This window comes from Siphateles boraxobius, unplaced genomic scaffold, assembly GCF_051911475.1.
Source record: "Siphateles boraxobius isolate OS27281-9 unplaced genomic scaffold, OSU_SipBor_1 7, whole genome shotgun sequence".
Lineage (NCBI taxonomy): Eukaryota > Metazoa > Chordata > Actinopteri > Cypriniformes > Leuciscidae > Siphateles > Siphateles boraxobius.
The window spans coordinates 36,680,443-36,698,954 of record NW_027509197.1 but is presented as its reverse complement, the minus strand read 5'-3'; the positions used below and the strand labels follow the sequence as shown (position 1 = coordinate 36,698,954).

The following is an 18,512-nucleotide window of genomic DNA, read 5'->3' as shown; positions in this document are numbered from 1 at the left end:
GAAATATTGCTTCGTTGTTTTACATTAATCGTTTAAATTTGTCCTAAAACAGTTTATTTCCAGATCTACATCACCTTTTGAATGCCAGAAGGTTCAGAAATGCTAGTGTAGTATTTATTACTATTTTGTATTTATTAATATTAATAGTCATTTATTCATATTTTGAATTAGCTTTTATTTTTTCATTTTATTTCAAGTTTTCATTTTAAGCTATTCTATTTTAGTTTAAGAAATGTTTGAACTTCAGCTTCAACTTATTTAAATTTCATTTAGTTGCCAAAGAAACATTTCTAATTTCTGTTCAAGGTTAAGTTTACCATCGATTAACAAAAACATTTGGTTTCAGTTTTATTCAACTATAACAAAACTATAACACACAAGGTTCTCTTACGAGAGGCTCTCTCGTATTGCGTAAGTTTAGCTTACGCTACGGGAAAGATTCATCTTCTCGAGATATTGAAGCCAAAAAATTATCCTTAATTTTGTATTCATTGTCAACGCAGTGCAGCAGCTAGCAGACCTAGAGCAGGCCATCTCGCATGGTCATTGGCTGCCCTGCGGGCAACTGCTGCAGCCTACCAGTGAGCCCCGCGTGACGTCACGCCCAATGAAGGGCAACCACGCCTTCATAGCTTCACAGCCCGCCAGAATGGGCGTGGCTTAGTGTATAAAAGTAGGGGCTGTAGGCTGACTTCCCTGATTTTTCGTCTCTTCAGCGAGCTCTTCGCATCGCTGGATCTGAGGGAAGCCACCGCCGCCGTCGAACAAGCGCAACAGCCAGCTTAGGACAGCGCTGAGGAAGCCGGCCGTCTTCGCCACCTTCAGCCATCCGTGCGAGCTACGCTATCCGGCGACATATCCTTTTATCTCTGTATTCTGTGTTCTACACTTCCTAAAAGAGCAGCGAGACGTCTTTTTCAAGATGTCTCGCACTTCCTATGCTCAGCGTTGGAGACCACCCATCTGCGCTCTCTGCCTGGGCCAGGAACACGCAGCCTCGCCCTCTCGATGGAGGATGCAAGCACTGCAAGGAACTTACGATGTCGACCCTGCGGGCTCGAATCAAAGTCTTTAACCACAGCGCCGTGCGGCTAGTTCTCTTTACGTTACAAGAGAGTTTCCCCACCCTCGCTCCCCCGTTTCGCGCGTCATGCAGAGCCCTCTCGAGCTCTCTAGATGACCCGGACGGGCATCATCTGTGTCACATGTAGGTCCCGTGCCCACTACTAGTGCGCGCGCCCTCATACAAACACTGTTCCCAGTTCTGCTCGACTAACGAGCACGCGGATAGCTCTCTTTACGTTACAAGAGAGCTACCCCGCCCTCGCGTCGCCGTTCGCGCATCATGCAGAGCCCTCTCGAGCTCTCTGCATGACCCGGACGGGCAACAACATACGCGACGTACTCGCGGCGACCCAGAGAAATCTCAAGTGAGTTTAATGTCTGGTTATCTGGCTCACACCGTTGGGGTCTTGAGTGTAGAAAAGGTGCCCACATCTCGGTGTTTACTCTTACACACAAACACGATACCCCCGGTGTCTCCCGCAAGGCCCAGTCTCATAAAGCTGGCAAAAGCCGCTCGAGTGCTAGATGTAGGAAACGTGCCCACAACTCTGTGCGCACGCCTATTTTCTGCCCGCTCTGTCACACGGCCAGAACAGCCACATACATGTCAGGTAAAGAATGTAAGTTACGTGCCCGCTCACGAGCGCTCTCGCTTACTAACAGACACATCGCCTCCGAAAAGACGCGCGTGTCCCGCTGCGGCCAGACCGCCGTCAATGTTTATTTCCCTGTCAGTCCCCTTCAAACAGGCTACTGCAGTGATTCATTTAGCAGCCAACGAGCAGGTTTGTTCACCCTCTCGCCTGCACACAAACGCCGTTTTCACGGCGACCCAGATAAATTTCAAAAAGAGTATAATGTCTGGTCCAGCTCACGCCGTCGGTGTTTTAAGTGTAGTGAAAGTGCCCACGCCCCAGTGTTCATCCCTACACACAAGTACTTCGAATCTCGTGTCACTCACAGAGCACACTCTCATAAAGCGCAGAAAAGGCGCTCGAGTGTTGAATGTAAGAAATGTTTCCACAGGTCTGTGCCCACTATCTGCCCGCTCTGTTACACGATCAAAAAAGCAGGTTATGAATGTAAGTCTCGTGCCCGTCAGAGAGCGTTCACGCTTGCTAACACAAACATCCCCCCGGACTCCGCCCGCGCGTTTAAGTGTTATCACAAAACGCAGGGCATTAATAAGACGCTCCCCATCCGTTATGATCGGGGCGTCAAATACACTTGTAAGTCTCTTGCCCGCGCACACGCGCTCACAGGCTTACAGGAAGCTTTTCCGCCCGGAGCGATGCTCGCGCGTCAAAAAGTGAAAAAAGAATGTTCCCCATCCCTTATGATTGGGACATCTCACATAAATCAGCCGGCAGTTTCGGCTTTCAGCGAGCAGCCATTGCCCAGAACCGAGAGCGTGCACGCCGCTCTTTCGGCTCCGGTTCAGTTTCGCAAGCCCGCAAATGGCGGCGATCTGAACCCGGAGGCCATTCGCCCCCTAGCGGCTCACATAGCTGCGTGGGAAACTATCTCAGGGATTTCAGAATGGGTGCTGAGCACAATAAAGCAGGGCTATAAACTTCAATTCATTCGCCGTCCCCCGCGCTTTCAAGCCCGGACCGCAACGATAGTGAATGCGGAAATAGCAAAGCTGCTGTGCAAAGGGGCTATAGAAAAGGTACCGCCTTCTCTGAGCGAGTCAGGTTTTTACAGCCGATATTTTCTCGTACCCAAGAAGGGCGGAGCCTTCAGACCTATCCTAGATCTGAGACATTTGAACAAAGTGCTTGCGAAAAGACCGTCCAAAATACACTCACTAGTGATATGATTTAATTGCTTTTTACTTTTGACCAAGAGGTGGCGCTGTTACCAATTCGATGTGGTGTGGTCACAAATTTTGGTTCAATATGCCAAAAGGCATTGCAGTTACAGCCTAGGAATCAGCTTGCCATCATGCCATCCATTTCGCTAATACTTGATTTGAAAACAGTTTTGTATATCAGAAACTCTTTGCCGGCATAGTCTGACGATGATCAACTCTAGATTAATTAAAATAGACAGAATTAACAAAATGGTGCTGTCTCAACTTTGAGTACCTTCAAGGCATGGTGCCAATGGCACATGTCGAGTTTCCTAAAAATAAACGTATGCGTTTGTAAAATACAGCATTTTACGACATAATTCAAAATGGCCGACATCCAAAATGGTTGACACTGGAGAATTGGGTTCATTCGACTAAGTATGCTGCACTTAATCAAAAGAGATCCGTTCTATGATTTTTGGGCAAACTCTTCAGAAGTTATTAGTATTTTTATTTTGTTATATTTCTTGACCAGTAGGTGGCACTGTGCCGAAACGCTGCAAGTAGCCTCAGGTCATCATGCTTGTGATGACATGTACCAAGTTTGGCCTTATTACGCAAGTCTTCGCAGAGATACAGCCTCATGTCCATTTTGGCATTCTCATCTTCAAAATAGTTTGCAAGTTACTCAAGAATGGTTTGGTTTTTCGAAAAAACAAATATACTTCTTGCCAGCACGGTCTAAAGATGATCTGTGCCAATTTTAGTGGAAATCGAACAAACTATCTAGGATGAGTTTGAACAAGTATGTTTGTCAGAAAATTCTAAATGGTGGAATGTCGAATTGTCTTGAGCCAAGGAATCAGAGTAAACAAAAAGGAACTTTGTTTTTAGCCGTTATGGTTGAAAAGTTATTCGCATAAACATGAGAGCAACTTTGGACATATGATGGCTCTAGTCTAGAGGGATTGAGTTAGAGACTTGAAAATTGCCGTGGTTAATGTTGAGACTGTCCTCTATCTGTGTGCCAATTATTTTCCCACTGATCTCACATAATGGTTTTGAAGCCAGGTTTGTTGAATAAACTTGGAACTAATGGAATGTCCTAGGATGTTGTAATAAAATGTGTGTTTTGCAGGATTTTAAACACTACTGTGTTTGAGAGCTGGGAGATAGTTGGGCCGTATCCATCGTGGTGGGTGTTTAACACGCTGCTCGTCCTGCTGCAGGCCCTGCACACCTTCTGGTCATATCTTATAGTGCGCACCGCCTACAGGGCCATTTCCAGAGGAAAGGTGAGACTTCAGAAAATCTCCTCCATCACCCTTATTTCAAGGACTTCAATATATTTAGCCATTAAATTAGCAAAGCTATTGACAATTCAATTCAAGTTTATTTGTATTTGGGGTGTCGTGATATACAGATATTGACGATAATAGTGATATTTAAAAATATATATATATATATATATATATATATCTTTATCATGTTAATTAGGGCTGTTGCAATATACTGTTATTGGTGATAATAGTACACGTATGATAATATGGCACGTAAATTATCCAGCGCCAGTTTTTGTCTGACATCCCAACGTACAGTAGGTGTCAGTATTGCACCTTAACACTGGTTGCCATCTGTCATTAAACAAGCAGACAGTGCACATTCGGATAAAAAAACTTAGGGATTATCATGTTTAATTCAAATATCTTTATAGAGCAGTATTTTTTTCTATTTTTACCCACAACAGGACAATGTGAGCATTATGGAGCGCTAAACTCACATGTAATTTGTTTAATTCATTCTCGACACCGGAGGGCGCCCTCGTACAGGAAGACCACAAGTGAGACTCATAGGATTTATATAATTTATGACATTACAGGAAATCCCTAATATTGACAAAGACATCGAGGAATCGCTGTAGCTGAATAAAACGCCATTAACACACTATTGCAACAGTGTTGTGGTTTATCTGTGGATGTATAAGATGTAAAAATTACCTCAGCTTTTAAATAAGGTACCCATGATCCTGTGATCAAAAACAGGAAAATTATTTCCATAAAGTTACAATCGTCAGAGAATTGGCGGTTGATAAAACGAAGTCCCTCTTAACTTTTTTAACCCTCTTCTACTTTTTTTCCTCATTGAAGGTTATCTTGTGAGCTGCGCTTCATGTTGTTTTCAAAATCAGATTGTTACATCTACTATCAAACTTGGTTTATATATTTTGTATATAAATTTGCTTTTTCTTTCTTCTCTACTCCGCACGCTGCCATCAAAGGCGGGAAAATGGAATCCTTTACATGTGAGTAGTTCATTATAAAAGTGTTCTGCTCTGTGCATGGATGCATTACGCTTCTTTGAGTCTGATTTTTCAGATACACTGCCATTCAAAAGTTTGGGGTCAGTAAGGTTGTTTAAAACTTTTATTCAGCAAGGATGAATTAAATTGATCAAAAGAGACAGTAAATGTTACAAAATATTTCTATTTTTAAATAAGTGCTATTCTTTTGAACCGTCTATTCATCCACTGTGAAAAAGAATGCACCATGGTTTCCTCACACACACACACACACACACAAATATCAGTATGTTTGAATGATTTCTGAAGGATCATGTGACACTTCTTTCATAATAGATTTCTTTCAAGTACATTACAAATGGTTGGGATTGGTACGTTTTTTAGTGTATGTTGGCAGGAATTATTCTTAGATAACTGTTAAATGTAGGTGATTAGAAAGCAAACGATCACATGTGTGTCACGCAGTGTGCTAATGCTAATGCAGATTCAAGCATTGTTCTCTCCAATCGTTTTCTATCACAACCAAAATTAAGACTCATTGACATTAGTTTAATTATTTGAACTCTGTCGTAAGAATAGTATGTATTGTAATCTAAAGCATCTCTATAATCTTCCCAGGTGTCAAAGGATGACCGCAGTGACATTGAATCCAGCTCTGATGAAGACGAGGTTCTTCCTCCCTCTCAGAAACACCACACTAATGGGACCAACGGGGCTCACGGCACCAACGGCTACCTGTCCCCGTCCCCGTGTCCAGACGAACACTAACCATCCGCCCCGCGTGGAGGACATTTCAAAGGGTCCCAGCTGCAGATGGTACCTGCATCACTCTCCGTTGTGTCAAACCATGTATGAACATTACCGGTCCGGTCCCGTACTGGAACTACTCAATAATGTGAATGCAGTTCTGTTTCGGTTGATCGCTTTTCACAATTTCCTCCAGATGTTTTGTGTTCCGTTCGTTCGCTTTTGTTTTTGTGGTCGTTGATCCTGCGCCATTGGTTATCGAAGCACCTTTTAGATTCAGTGCAGCTCACTCTTTCGTTTCAAGCAGGTGAATGAAAGCGCCGTTCATTCTTTCTTTCATAATCACGTGAGCATGCTGCTGCGGTCATGATTTCTGGCATCTTGGGAATAGAAGTTTTCTTGAATTAGTGTCTTTTTGTATTTATTTATTTTTTTGTATCTTTAATAAATTTGCATTTTCCGTGCTGCTGTTTTTTTCTCCCTTCTTTCTCAACATACATTCCCCCTTTCCACGACAAAATGACGGTGCTGGAGCCGGTGCCCAGTCTGGAACCATTCAGCACATTTCCACCGAATCAGCCTCGTAGGCCTGAAACATGCTCTGTGCAAGACAAGTTCAGTAAATTAATGTCAAGCACATTCAGCCGATGCATAATTGCATTCCGAAAAAGAGAACATTTAGAAAAAAGTGCGAAAAACAATACATCAACAGATTAAAGGGATAGTTCAACCAAAAAATAAAATTCTGTCAGTATTTACTCAGCCTCATGTTGTTCCAACCCCGTAAGACCTTCGTTCATCTTCGGAACACGAATTAAGATATTTTTGATTAAATCTGAGAGCTGGATCACTCCTCCATAGGCTTCTAAGGGATTGAAACTTGCCAGCCTCAAAAAGTTATTAAAGACATCGTTAAAATAGTCCAAGTGACTACAGTGACTCAATCAGAATCAGAATCAGAATCAGAAAGAGCTTTATTGCCAAGTGTGCTTGCACACACAAGGAATTTGTTTTGGTACTGAGGCTTCCAGTGGACATATACAAATACAAATACAACATGAAACATAATACTACAAATTATAAGAATAAAAAATAAAAATATAAATATATAAGAATAAAGCTATCACAGTTGGGTTTAGTCAGAATAGACATTTTCAGATTTACAGATTATGAACCTATTTACAGTGTTTTGAATATTATAAATAAATAAATCTACATATAAGTATCACCTGAGTTGTAGGATATTGCACTAAACAGTGGGAGTATTGCACTTACAGGCATATGCCTTGGGAGGAGTGTTAACTGTTCAGGAGGGAAATGGCCTGTGGGAAGAAACTGTTCCTGTGCCGAGATGTTCTTGTGGCCAGTGATCTGAGTCTCCGTCTTGACGGTACAAGTTCAAACAGGTGGTGTCCAGGGTGAGTGGAGTCTGTGATGATTTTACCTGCTCTCTTCCTCACTCTGGAAGAGTACAGGTCCTGAAGGTTTGGCAGGGGGGCACCAATGATCCTCTCCGCAGTCCGGACTGTCCGTTGTAGTCTCCTGATGTCTGATTTGGTAGCTGAACCAAACCAGACAGTGATGGAAGTGCATAAGACAGACTCAATGACGGCTGAGTAGAACTGAATCAGCAGCTCCTGTGTCAAGTTGAACTTCCTCAGCTGGCGAAGGAAGTACAGTCTCTGCTGGGCCTTTTTCACAGTGGAGTCAATGTGATTGTCCCACTTCAGGTCCTGAGAGATGATAGTGCCCAGGAACCTGAATGACTCCACTGCTTCCACAGTGCTGTTCATGATGGTGAGTGGAGGGAGTGCTGGGCTGTTCCTCCTGAAGTCCACGATCATCTCCACTGTTTTGAGCGTGTTCAGCTCAAGGTTGTTATAACTGCACCAGGCAGCCAGCTGTTCAACCTCCAGTCTGTAAGCAGACTCGTCACCGTTTTGGATGAGACCGATGACAGTGGTGTCGTCTGCAAATTTCAGGAGCTTGACAGTGGGGTCTTTAGAAGTGCAGTCATTAGTGTACAGGGAGAAGAGCAGTGGGGAGAGAACGCACCCTTGGGGGGCTCCGGTGCTGATTGTGAGTGTCTTGGATGTGTGTTTCCCCAGTCTGACTCGCTGCTGCCGGTCCGTCAGGAAGCTGGTGATCCACTGACAGATCGAGGATGGTATGGAGAGCTGGGTCAGTTTGGCTGTGAGAAGACCAGGTATGATGGTATTGAAGGCCGAACTGAAGTCCACAAAGAGGATCCTTGCATAAGTCCCTGGTCTGTCGAGATGTTGCAGGATATAATGCAGTCCCATATTGACTGCATCATCCACAGACCTGTTTGCTCTGTAAGCAAACTGAAAGGGATCCAGCAAGGGTCCAGTGAGGTCCTTCAGGTGGGCCAGCACCAGTCTTTCAAACGACTTCATGACCACAGACGTGAGAGCGACAGGTCTGTAGTCATTAAGTCCAGTGATTTTGGGTTTTTTGGGGACAGGAATGATAGTGGAGCGTTTGAAGCAGCAGGGAACTTCACACTGCTCCGATGATCTGTTGAAGATCTGCGTGAAGACCGGGGCCAGTGGGTCAGCGCAGGCTTTTAAACAAGCAGATGAGATGCCGTCTGGGCCTGAGGCTTTCCTAATCTTCTGTTTTTTGAAGACTCGGCTCACGTCCTCCACACAGACCTTAAGCTCAGGTTGGATGGCAGGAGGGGGGAGTGATAATTGGAGTGCAGGAGGTGATGGTGAAAGTGTGAAGTGCAGATCAGACCGGGTGTGTGGTGTGAATGAGGGCTTTTCAAACCGGCAGTAAATTAATTTAAATCGTCAGCCAGGTGTTGATTGTCCACAGATCGAGGGGATGGTGACTTGTAGTTGGTGATGTTCCTCAGGCCATTCCAGACTGATGATGGGTCGTTGGATGAAAACTGGTTTTTCAGTTAATCAGAGTAGTTCCTTTTAGCAACTCTGATCTCCTTTGTCAATCTGTTTCTGGCCTGGTTATACAAGATTTTATCCCCACTTCTGTAAGCATCCTCTTTGGCATGACGAAGGTGTTTGAGTTTCCCAGTAAACCATGGTTTATCATTAGTGAATGATAAGAATGTCCTGGTAGGAATGCATGTATCCTCACAGAAACTTATATATGATGTTACAGTATCTGTGAGCTCATCCAGATCATTGGTAGCAGCTTCAAAAACAGTCCAATCAGTGCAATCAAAGCAGGCCTGTAGATTCTGCTCTGCTTCATTAGTCCATCTTTTTACAGTCCTTATTCCAGGTTTAGCTGATTTCAGTTTCTGCCTGTAGGTCGGAATAAGATGAACCAAACAGTGATCAGAGAGCCCCAAAGCTGCCCGTGGGACGGAGTGATACGCATTTCTTATTGTGGTGTAACAGTGGTCCAGTATATTACTGTCTCTGGTGGGACATGTAACGTGCTGTCTGTATTTTGGTAGTTCACGGGAAAGATTTGCTTTGTTAAAATCCCCAAGAATGATTAAAAGAGAGTCTGGGTACCTTTGTTCCGTTTCAGATATTTGTTCAGCCAGCTGTTGTAGCGCCGCGCTCACGCACGCGTCTGGAGGGATGTAAACATTCACGAGAATGAAAGAGGAAAATTCCTGAGGCGAGTAGAAGGGTTTACAGTTTATGAAATGTGCCTCTAAATTAGGAGAGCACATCTTCTTCAGTGTTGTTACATCTGAACACCAACTTTCGTTAATGTAGAAACACAATCCACCACCTCTCGTTTTCCCCGTTAGCTCCGGGATGCGATCCGCTCGGAACAGCTGGAAGCCCGGCAGATGTATTGCGTTGTCCGGTATGGCTTCACTCAGCCAGGTTTCAGTGAAGCACAAAGCAGCAGAGTTTAAAAAATCCTTGTTAGTGTGGGTGAGGAGAAGAAGTTCATCCGTTTTGTTAGGAAGGGATCGGAGATTCGCGAGATGAATACTGGGGAGTGCAGTGCGCAGGCCGCGCTCGCGGAGTTTAACCAGCGCGCCGGCTCGCTTCCTGCGTTTGCGTCTGAACGCGCGTTTGAACAACAACGCTGCACCTCCGACGAGAATGTCCAGCAAAACGTCCGAATAATCAAAAACTGTAGAAAAGGTTTCTGGTGTGTGTTTCCTAATGTCCAGTAGTTCGTCTTTGGTGAAACTGATAGGAAAACAATGACTAAACGCAGAACAAACGAACAAAAACAACACAATAGCTGGAGAGCTCCACACCGAGGCAGCCATCCGCGGCGTCATCTTGGATGTCATATTAACATAAAATCTTATGTTTATCAAGTGGCGAGAATACTTTTTGTGCACAAAAACAAACAAAAATAACGACTTTATCTCAACTATTCATTTCCTTCTCTGTGGGCCTCTAGTCAGTTAACGTAGTGTGATTGCGTAGAGCTACGTCACACGTAGGCTCACTATTGGCCGACGCTGGTCATGTGTGTGATGTGTGTGACGTACAACAACAGAAGCTGTTACGCTATTACACTAGTGAACTGACTCGAGGCCCACAGGGAAGGAAATGAATAGTAGAGATAAAGTCGTTATTTTTGGTTTTTTTGCGCACAAAAAGTATTCTTGTTGTTTGATAAACTTAGGATTGAGCCACTGTAGTCACGTGGACTATTTTAACGATGTGTTTAATAACTTTTCGAGGCTGGCAAGATTCAATCCCTGAAGAAGCCTATGGAGGAGTGATCCAGCTCTCAAATTTCATCAAAAATATCCTAATTCGTGTTCCGAAGATGAACGAAGGTCTTACGGGGTTGGAACAATATGAGGATGAGTAATTACTTTCATTTTTGGATGAATTATCCCTTTAATATGTCTGAATACATAGTATTCGAAAATTCCCGGATGACCTTACTACTTCTGGCGAGTGTGCATACAATGGATCTTTACTATCCCATGAGGCCACGGGAGAGGATTTGTCAATGGTAGTGAAGCGACACAATTCTGTAGGTCACATGACAATAACATGGCGGTTGTAGTAAGTCTGAATTTTATACTTACTACACATTAATATTTTATAGAATATACATTTTTAATGGTTGCGAAGTTTCAAACCAAATGTAGTACCGAAGGTTGTGCGATATATATCGTCTACAATTATATCAATCTCAGATTGCACATCGATAGAACAACAATTATCAAGTATGTGTCTCTCATTTGAAATATATCACATGAAGATTGCCATTTATGTTCTCCAAATATCAGCATGATTAAAAATGTAATATTGATTTTATACAACAGTTCAATAAACAAGAAGTTAGTATTAAGTGGCTTACATTTTAGACACATGTTTTTGCTCTCTCAAACGAATATAGTTCCAAACAAAGCCACAGCACTGTTTTGCATCTCTGTGCAACACATAGTGGTGTTTCATTACTGAATGAATCTGTTTTTAAACGGATTAGTTCAATGACTAACTCATTAAGACAGTCAAACGTCAATATACCCAATAACATTTCGAAACCCTGGGTTTCCAGTTGCCTGAAACCAGTGTAAGCTAGCAAATAAACTGGGTCAGAGATTGCAGCTTCTACAAAACATAAAAAGCATCGGCATCCATCTAAAAAGAGGCATATTAAAACACGGATAAATATACATTGTAAGGCTCGTTGCCTTCCATTGTCGAAGTGCCCTCAATCTGGCAACCTGTGTGAGTCTGAGGAGGAGGAGGCGGGGCAAACACTTCTTTCCAGTATTTTGAATTTGGACTCCAGTGCCCATTTCAACCACTAGCTGTCAATATTCCATACTGCACCTTTAAGCACAGCGATGTACTTGTGGAAAGGTTATGCAGTAACAATCATTTACAGCATTATTCGGCTCTCAAGTCGAGAGATTCACAGATCCCCAGCTGAGCACCGGTCTTGACACGAGTACCAGCATCATTTTCGTAGGAAAGGGGTAACTGTTTTAAATGGACATTATTTTCCAAAGTCAGTCAATTCGCTCAAAATGTATAATTTGTTCAAATGAATCACTATCAATTAGTGGGGTAGTTTGGGGTTGGCAAGATTTTTTTATCTGTATTTGAGGTGCTGCATTTATTTGATCAAAAATACAGCAAAAATGTTTTACTATTTTAAATATCTGGTTTTGTTTTAATATATTTTAAATTTTAATTTATTCCTGTGATGCAAAGCTAAATTTTCAGCATCATTACTCCAGTCTTCAGTATCACATGATCCTTCAGAAATCATTGTAATATGCTGATATGATACACAACAAACATTTCTTATTAGCAATGTTGCTTCATATTGTTATTGAAACCGTGATACATTATTTCAGGATTGACAGCATTTATTTGAAAGCGAAAGTCACTTCACTTTTGATCAATTTAATGCATCCTCTGTAAATTCAAGTATTAATTTCTTTAAAAAATAATAATAATAATAAATCTTACTGACCCGAAACTTTTGATGGATTGATGAAAACCCTTTATCAGTGTTTCATGTGCTAAAAAGAAAAATTTACACTTATTGGAAGTATTTTATCGAAGAATCTTTCCTGTCTTTCTAAAACCATATTGGATTCCGCTTCATTTAAGGAAAGTTTTAGCAGGAAATATTTGATATTTTTTTCTCATTAAATCCCAGTCACATTTCCAAATAAATAATGAATCATCAGGCCCATCATAAATAATGTTAGGTTTTATTACTGTGCACAGTAAGATTTCAGAAACAAGGTACATATGAGATTATGAAATATATCAAACTATCACACTGTTTGAGACCAACATACAATGATGGTTGTTTTTTTATGTTGTCTGTTTTTTTTTGTTTAAAAAAATATTCTTCCCATTTTTCACATGCATTTGTTCATCATTCAGCTGAGCTTTATTTAAAGCATTTGATTTGAGTATTTTAATGCCGTTTCTTTCAGTGTTGGGAAGGTCGCTGCTGCTGTCTGTTTAAAGCTGGAGAAGCGCTACAGCTAATTAGACGTCATCTTATTTGCACTGCAGACAGGTTGCTGTGTTATGTGGTTTACATTTGATGTCAAAAAGGCGAAGAATAAAAAAATAAAAAAAGACAACTGTATTCTCTGCCTTCGCTGGAAAACTGGTTATCAGCGGTACTAATGAATTATGTTGCCATGTATTTTAAATAAACACAACAGACCAAACCCCTTCTGGCTGCTTTTATGTGTCTGTATCTCTAATATTACACTTAATAATTCATGATTAGTTGCAAGGGATAATTTGTCATTTTATTTCGAAGCATTTTTGGATTGAGTTATCCTTTAGCAGGTTGCAGGAGAAAATGAAACAAGTAGAAAATGAGGTGAAAAGAGGATAACTCATAAAAACTGTTCTGGGATACAACACCCTCTAAAGGGTCGAAACACCCAAACTAATAAATAAAACTTAATATAACTAAAAACAACAGACACAGAAGAGATCAGCTGTAAGAAAAAATATATTACCATAACCACATAGAGGAAAAATATACATAGACAAGATTTTTAAGAGAGATTTGACCATCTTAGGGTATCTTTGCACGACAATGATGTACTAAATAAATACGCAAAGTAAAAACTGTTGCTTTTTTTCGCATACAGACAACAACATTGTCAAAATTATCCTTGTTCACACCGACCCTACTTTGTAAAGAAATACTACGTGACTATAGACTGAACATGTAATATGCATGCCCATGACGTCACCGTTTTTACAAAATCACGTTTTTGTGGTTTACACGTAAGACGATAACGCTATTGATTTAAAAAACGTGCACTTTGAATACCGTTTTCAAATGTCTGCGTTTTTAGGCCCCCATAACGCCATTGTAGTGTAAATGAACAGCTGAAACAGTTTTCTGTTTTTAGTTAAAAATGGTGTGTTGTAAATGGTCCCTTAGAGTCACACCTACAAATGATGCAACACAGCAGCTTTAAACCTCCTATACCACAGCAGCTGTGATCAATGAGGGCTCAAGCGTTCTGATTGGTGCACGAGGAGTGGGTGGAGACTAGAGCAATCAGACATTCAGAGTGATGATCTGCCACAACTGTAATTCTATAGTACTTCATTTGCATGATTTTGTTTGCATACTATATTGGATTACACTATTTTACAGTGTCCTGGTTAAACATTACATTTAGTTACTGTAAACTATACACAATTGCATGCAACTAACCCCAAACCAAACCCTATTCCTAACCCTATATTAAGTGCATGTAGTTAATTAATATTACCCAGTGCTCTGTATCACGTGTAACATACCATCTTAAATTTGAATCATAAATAAAACACATATACACACTACTTTCACTCAACATTATCCAGAATGACCCTTTTCGGGGGCCGTTAAATGTAACATACCATCAGAAGGTTCAAAAGATAGAATGAAACCACTATAAAGAGGCAGGGCACCATCCGTTGAGCTTTTGCAGTGATTATATTTAAGTGCAACACATGCATTTACCCTCCACAACAGCACACACCATATATACAAATTAGTTCATTCAAATCAGTCAATGGTTTGCGTGATAGAAAAACCTGAGCTGTCTCAAGACTTATTTAGCATGTGCTCAATTAGAATATAAGGCTTAAATGAATGGCAAAGAAAAACTATTTCCCATCAAAAATCCAAACCAAGGACAATGAGCTACAACTCACATCTATGTTTTAGTTACCTCTGCCTTATCTTCACTTCTTCTCTGCTATCGGCGTTCTCACCCTCACAACCGAGGACGCTGCCCCCTAGAGTAGCGGAAAAGCCCTAGTAACAGTGAATTCAATCTGGAACTTTTACTCTCCCACCCCTTTTGGAGAAGGTTGGACAGTCCCAAAAAAGGGTTTCAGTTTGTTAAACATGATATGGCAATGTTACAAGGTTCATCGAGCAATTTTACCTTATAGTTCACTCTGTTAGCCTGTGCCGCTATTTCAGCTAAACCTTGCCATTTGGCCACCAACTTTGCCATAAAAGCGTTACCTGCAAGAGACAATGGGCGAGTATCCAATCTAAATCATATTGGCATATTGAAACTCAGCAATCCATCAGTCCCATTGTTTGTGACTGTTATGGACATAAGGAGGCAATCGTTATTTTAAGGACTAGTGAAGACGTCTTTGATAAAAATGTTGGCTATTAAAGGGTACTTTGCAGATCTCATTGGAAACAGTTCTACCCTCTTGCTAAAGTAGTCAACTACCACCAATAGGTACTCATTCAAACAGGGTGATTTTGGGGAATGGCCCCCTTAAGTCGATCCCCAGCATGTATCCTGGTTCAACCCAACCACTGGTGTAGACTGTAGTCGACCTGCAAGCTTGGTAATGCGAGGTTTATACTGTTGACGTGCTTGGCATTCCTTACATATCCTCAGGACATATTTATGAATCTCAGTCCAGTATGTTACAGTACTTCCAGCTGCCTCCTCAACATCCTTCATACACCTAAGATAACCACTTAGCAGGCTGGCGTGTGCATACTGCGAACACTTTTCACGAAACTTGGTTGGCATAACAGCTTGTAAATTCTGGCCTCCGTTCTTGTCCATAGTCCTTCTGAAAAGGTAGCCATTTTGGTTAACATAACGTACTCGGCTAGAAAATGTTATATCACCATCATTTGCCTCATCCCACAGTGGCTGGAGAGTAGCATTCTCCTTTTGTTCTTGGCCGATATCTTCCCACCTTATTATAGTGTAAGTGTACCTATAGTTCCTTGACTTTCTTCCTCCACTCATCTTTGCAACGTATCTGGGACCAGATTACATCGGCCTTTTCAATACTTTACAATAAACTCAAAGCTCTGCAGTCTGATCGCCAATCTCGTGAGATGGGAAGAAGGGTGGGGGTGATTAAAAAAACAGGTCAGGGCAGAATGATTTGTCACTACCTCAAAACGACACCCCTCTAGGTACTCACACTATTTTTTCACTGCCCACACGGCTGCCAAGCACCCTTTCTCTGCTGCAGAATAATGCTTTTCAGTCCCTTGCAAAAGTCTTGAAGCATATGCAACTACATTCTCACCTGGCTCTTGAGTAAGCACACCTCCAAGTCCTTTATTACAAGCATCTGTCTGCACTCAAAAGTCACAACTGAAGTCAGGAGGTCGCAGTATTGGAGCAGACTGAAGAGCTTCTTTAAGAGTTTCAAAGGCTTGCTGACATTCGGCCATCCATTCCCATCTAGCACCTTTTTTCTTAAGCGCCTGAAGAGATGTCATTGGTCTCTTACTTTGTATAAGCAGCTATGTCTTGTCAATAAAAAAAAGAAAGAAAAGAAAAGGTGCTGCTTGCTCAGAGAAATGTGGTATAAAGCCATCCTGTTAGTCCTAGAAAGCGTTGGACTTCTTTCACCAACTTAGGAACAGGGACATTTATTGCTTCAACCAGGTTCTGACTTCACTCCACCTTCCAATACAACATGCCCAAGAAAAGTCAACGATTTTTGCATAAGATTATACTTCAAATTCAGCGTCAGACCAGCAGTCTCCAGTTCAGTAAGCAATCGACAAAGATGTCCATAATGTTCCTTGGCATTGGAGGAATAGACCACAATATCATCGATATAGAAGAAGCAAAACTTGCCAATGAAGTCTCGCAGAATAGAATTCATCATTCGTTGAAAAGTCCTTCTTCGGTACAAGTACTATCTGAGCAGCCCATGAGGTACAAGGTCTGATAATTCCTTTCTCCAGTATTTTAGATATTTCATCATAAACAAACTTTTGCTAATGAATGGGTACTGTATATAGCCTCTTCCTCACCGGTACTTTGTCTTTTGTATTGATCTGATGAGTAATGATGGAAATACCAATCGAATAACAATTGTTCCAAATTTCTTTTTTGACTTCTTGAAGCCTCAGTTGTATTCAACAACTCATTTATCATAGCTTGACTAACATTGGTCTGCTGTCTAGTTGGAAGTGCTACATGAAATCTAGTACTTGAGGGTGATGTAACAGCAAGTTTCAAGTCAGGAGGGTTAGTAAAATAAGGTAGCTCCTCCTCTTTGGGTAACTTATAGGACGTGGTGGCAAAATCCAACTTCATACCAGAAAGAGTCAGAAATAGAAGTCCCATGATGAGAGGAAAGACCAAATCATGATCTCTGATCATGAATGCTCTTAAAGGATATGCTTGGTCATGCACTACACACTGCAGATAAACTTTAACAAGTCCATTTTGAATATGGCCATTTGCCAGAGAAAATGTTTGACCCTTACTAGAATGTAAAATCTCCCCTTCATGCTTGATTTTGTTTCACAGACACTCTTGGATCAAAGAATAAGTACTACCTGTATCAATGATTGCCTCCAAATGTTGGTTACAAATATCTGAAGGCAGCATCAGAGTAGACATGGAAGACTTAGCATACACAGCAATGTTATGGCTGTTCGACCTCCCTCGACGTGATCTTCCTCCTCCACACAAAGTTACTTGTTCAGCTTGCCTCTACCTCCAGAAAATTGTCTCCTCATTCAGGTCCCATTCCACCAGTGTGCCCACACGAGCTAGCTCCTCTATTGCGGATACAGTCCCTCTCAAGATACAAGCAATGCGCGCATTGCAATTCCTCAATATAGCTTCAAGAAACTCACGTTCCATCATGGTTGGTATTTATCTCAAGCACAAAGCTCAATATTGATAAACAAAAGATCGAATGTTCTCATCCACTGCCTGTTTTCTTTCTCTGATCCGTCTCTCCACCTCCACCTCATGATCTTCAGGTAGAAATGACTGAAGGAAAACTGTCTTAAATTGTGTCTTAACACATGCACGTGTTAACAAGTAACACGTAACACAAATTGTGTCTTAACACATCTTAACACATGCTTTGTCGGCTATCCACCAATCCTTAGCCCTATGGGTAAGCATATATGACAACATAAACAATATCTCAGCATTACTCAAAGGTTGGATAGCGAGATACTCTTCGCATTTCTCTAAATATGCAATAGGATCTTCTCCATCCAGACTACTGAATTTAGAAAACTCAAGATTTATGGGAGTTTTAAACTGAATGGATTAAGAATAAGTAGGCTATCTGGCAGTGGAGTTGAATGCCTTGCAGGTTGAATGATCTCTCCGCCTGAGACAGTCCATAACTGCACGTCCCAGATCCTGAATGCTCTCCTCTAAGACCTGTTTCACTCTTGACACTCTTTCTTAGATTCTAAAATTATTGCTTCCTCTCGTTGTCACAAGGGTCTTTCACAGTCTTTGACTTGGACTTCTAAAGAACTGATTTTGTTCTGATAGGCACCTAAACTATCCAGAAACTGGGTTTCAAACTTATCAAAATGGATGTTCAGTTTTCCCATTTACCTTACTCATTGTATTTTCCAAATATTTAACTCTGTTGACCAAAACCATAGAGATAAGACTTTCATCCTCCTCTTCAGGAGGCAGGGGAGGTGGAAATTGAGTACTATCTTCAACCTCATTAGCCTCATCGTCTTGCTCAGGTTCTAAATAAAGACTACTAAATGATTGAATCAGATCTTGTACGGGCTTTCGACACACCGTAAATTCTTCTGCACTATAATTAGGTTCTCTTTGATACTCACTCCCATCCTCGGCAGGATCATCCATTTGGAAATATTATGAGGAAGCATACTTTTCAGGAGAGTAAACACCAA

General features: G+C 41.5%; 1 protein-coding gene across 1 annotated transcript in view; it reads left to right on the top strand.

The window, feature by feature from the left end:
- cers6 (ceramide synthase 6) overlaps window positions 1-6,370 on the top strand; it is a 48,854-nt gene extending 42,484 nt beyond the window's left edge. Inside the window, exons 9-11 of the mRNA XM_077217034.1 lie at window positions 3,999-4,155; window positions 5,139-5,162; window positions 5,778-6,370. Coding sequence (XP_077073149.1) covers window positions 3,999-4,155; window positions 5,139-5,162; window positions 5,778-5,927 — 331 coding nt within the window. The 3' untranslated portion in view covers window positions 5,928-6,370. The remainder of the gene's footprint in view (window positions 1-3,998; window positions 4,156-5,138; window positions 5,163-5,777) is intronic.
- The last annotated feature ends 12,142 nt before the right edge of the window (window positions 6,371-18,512 follow it).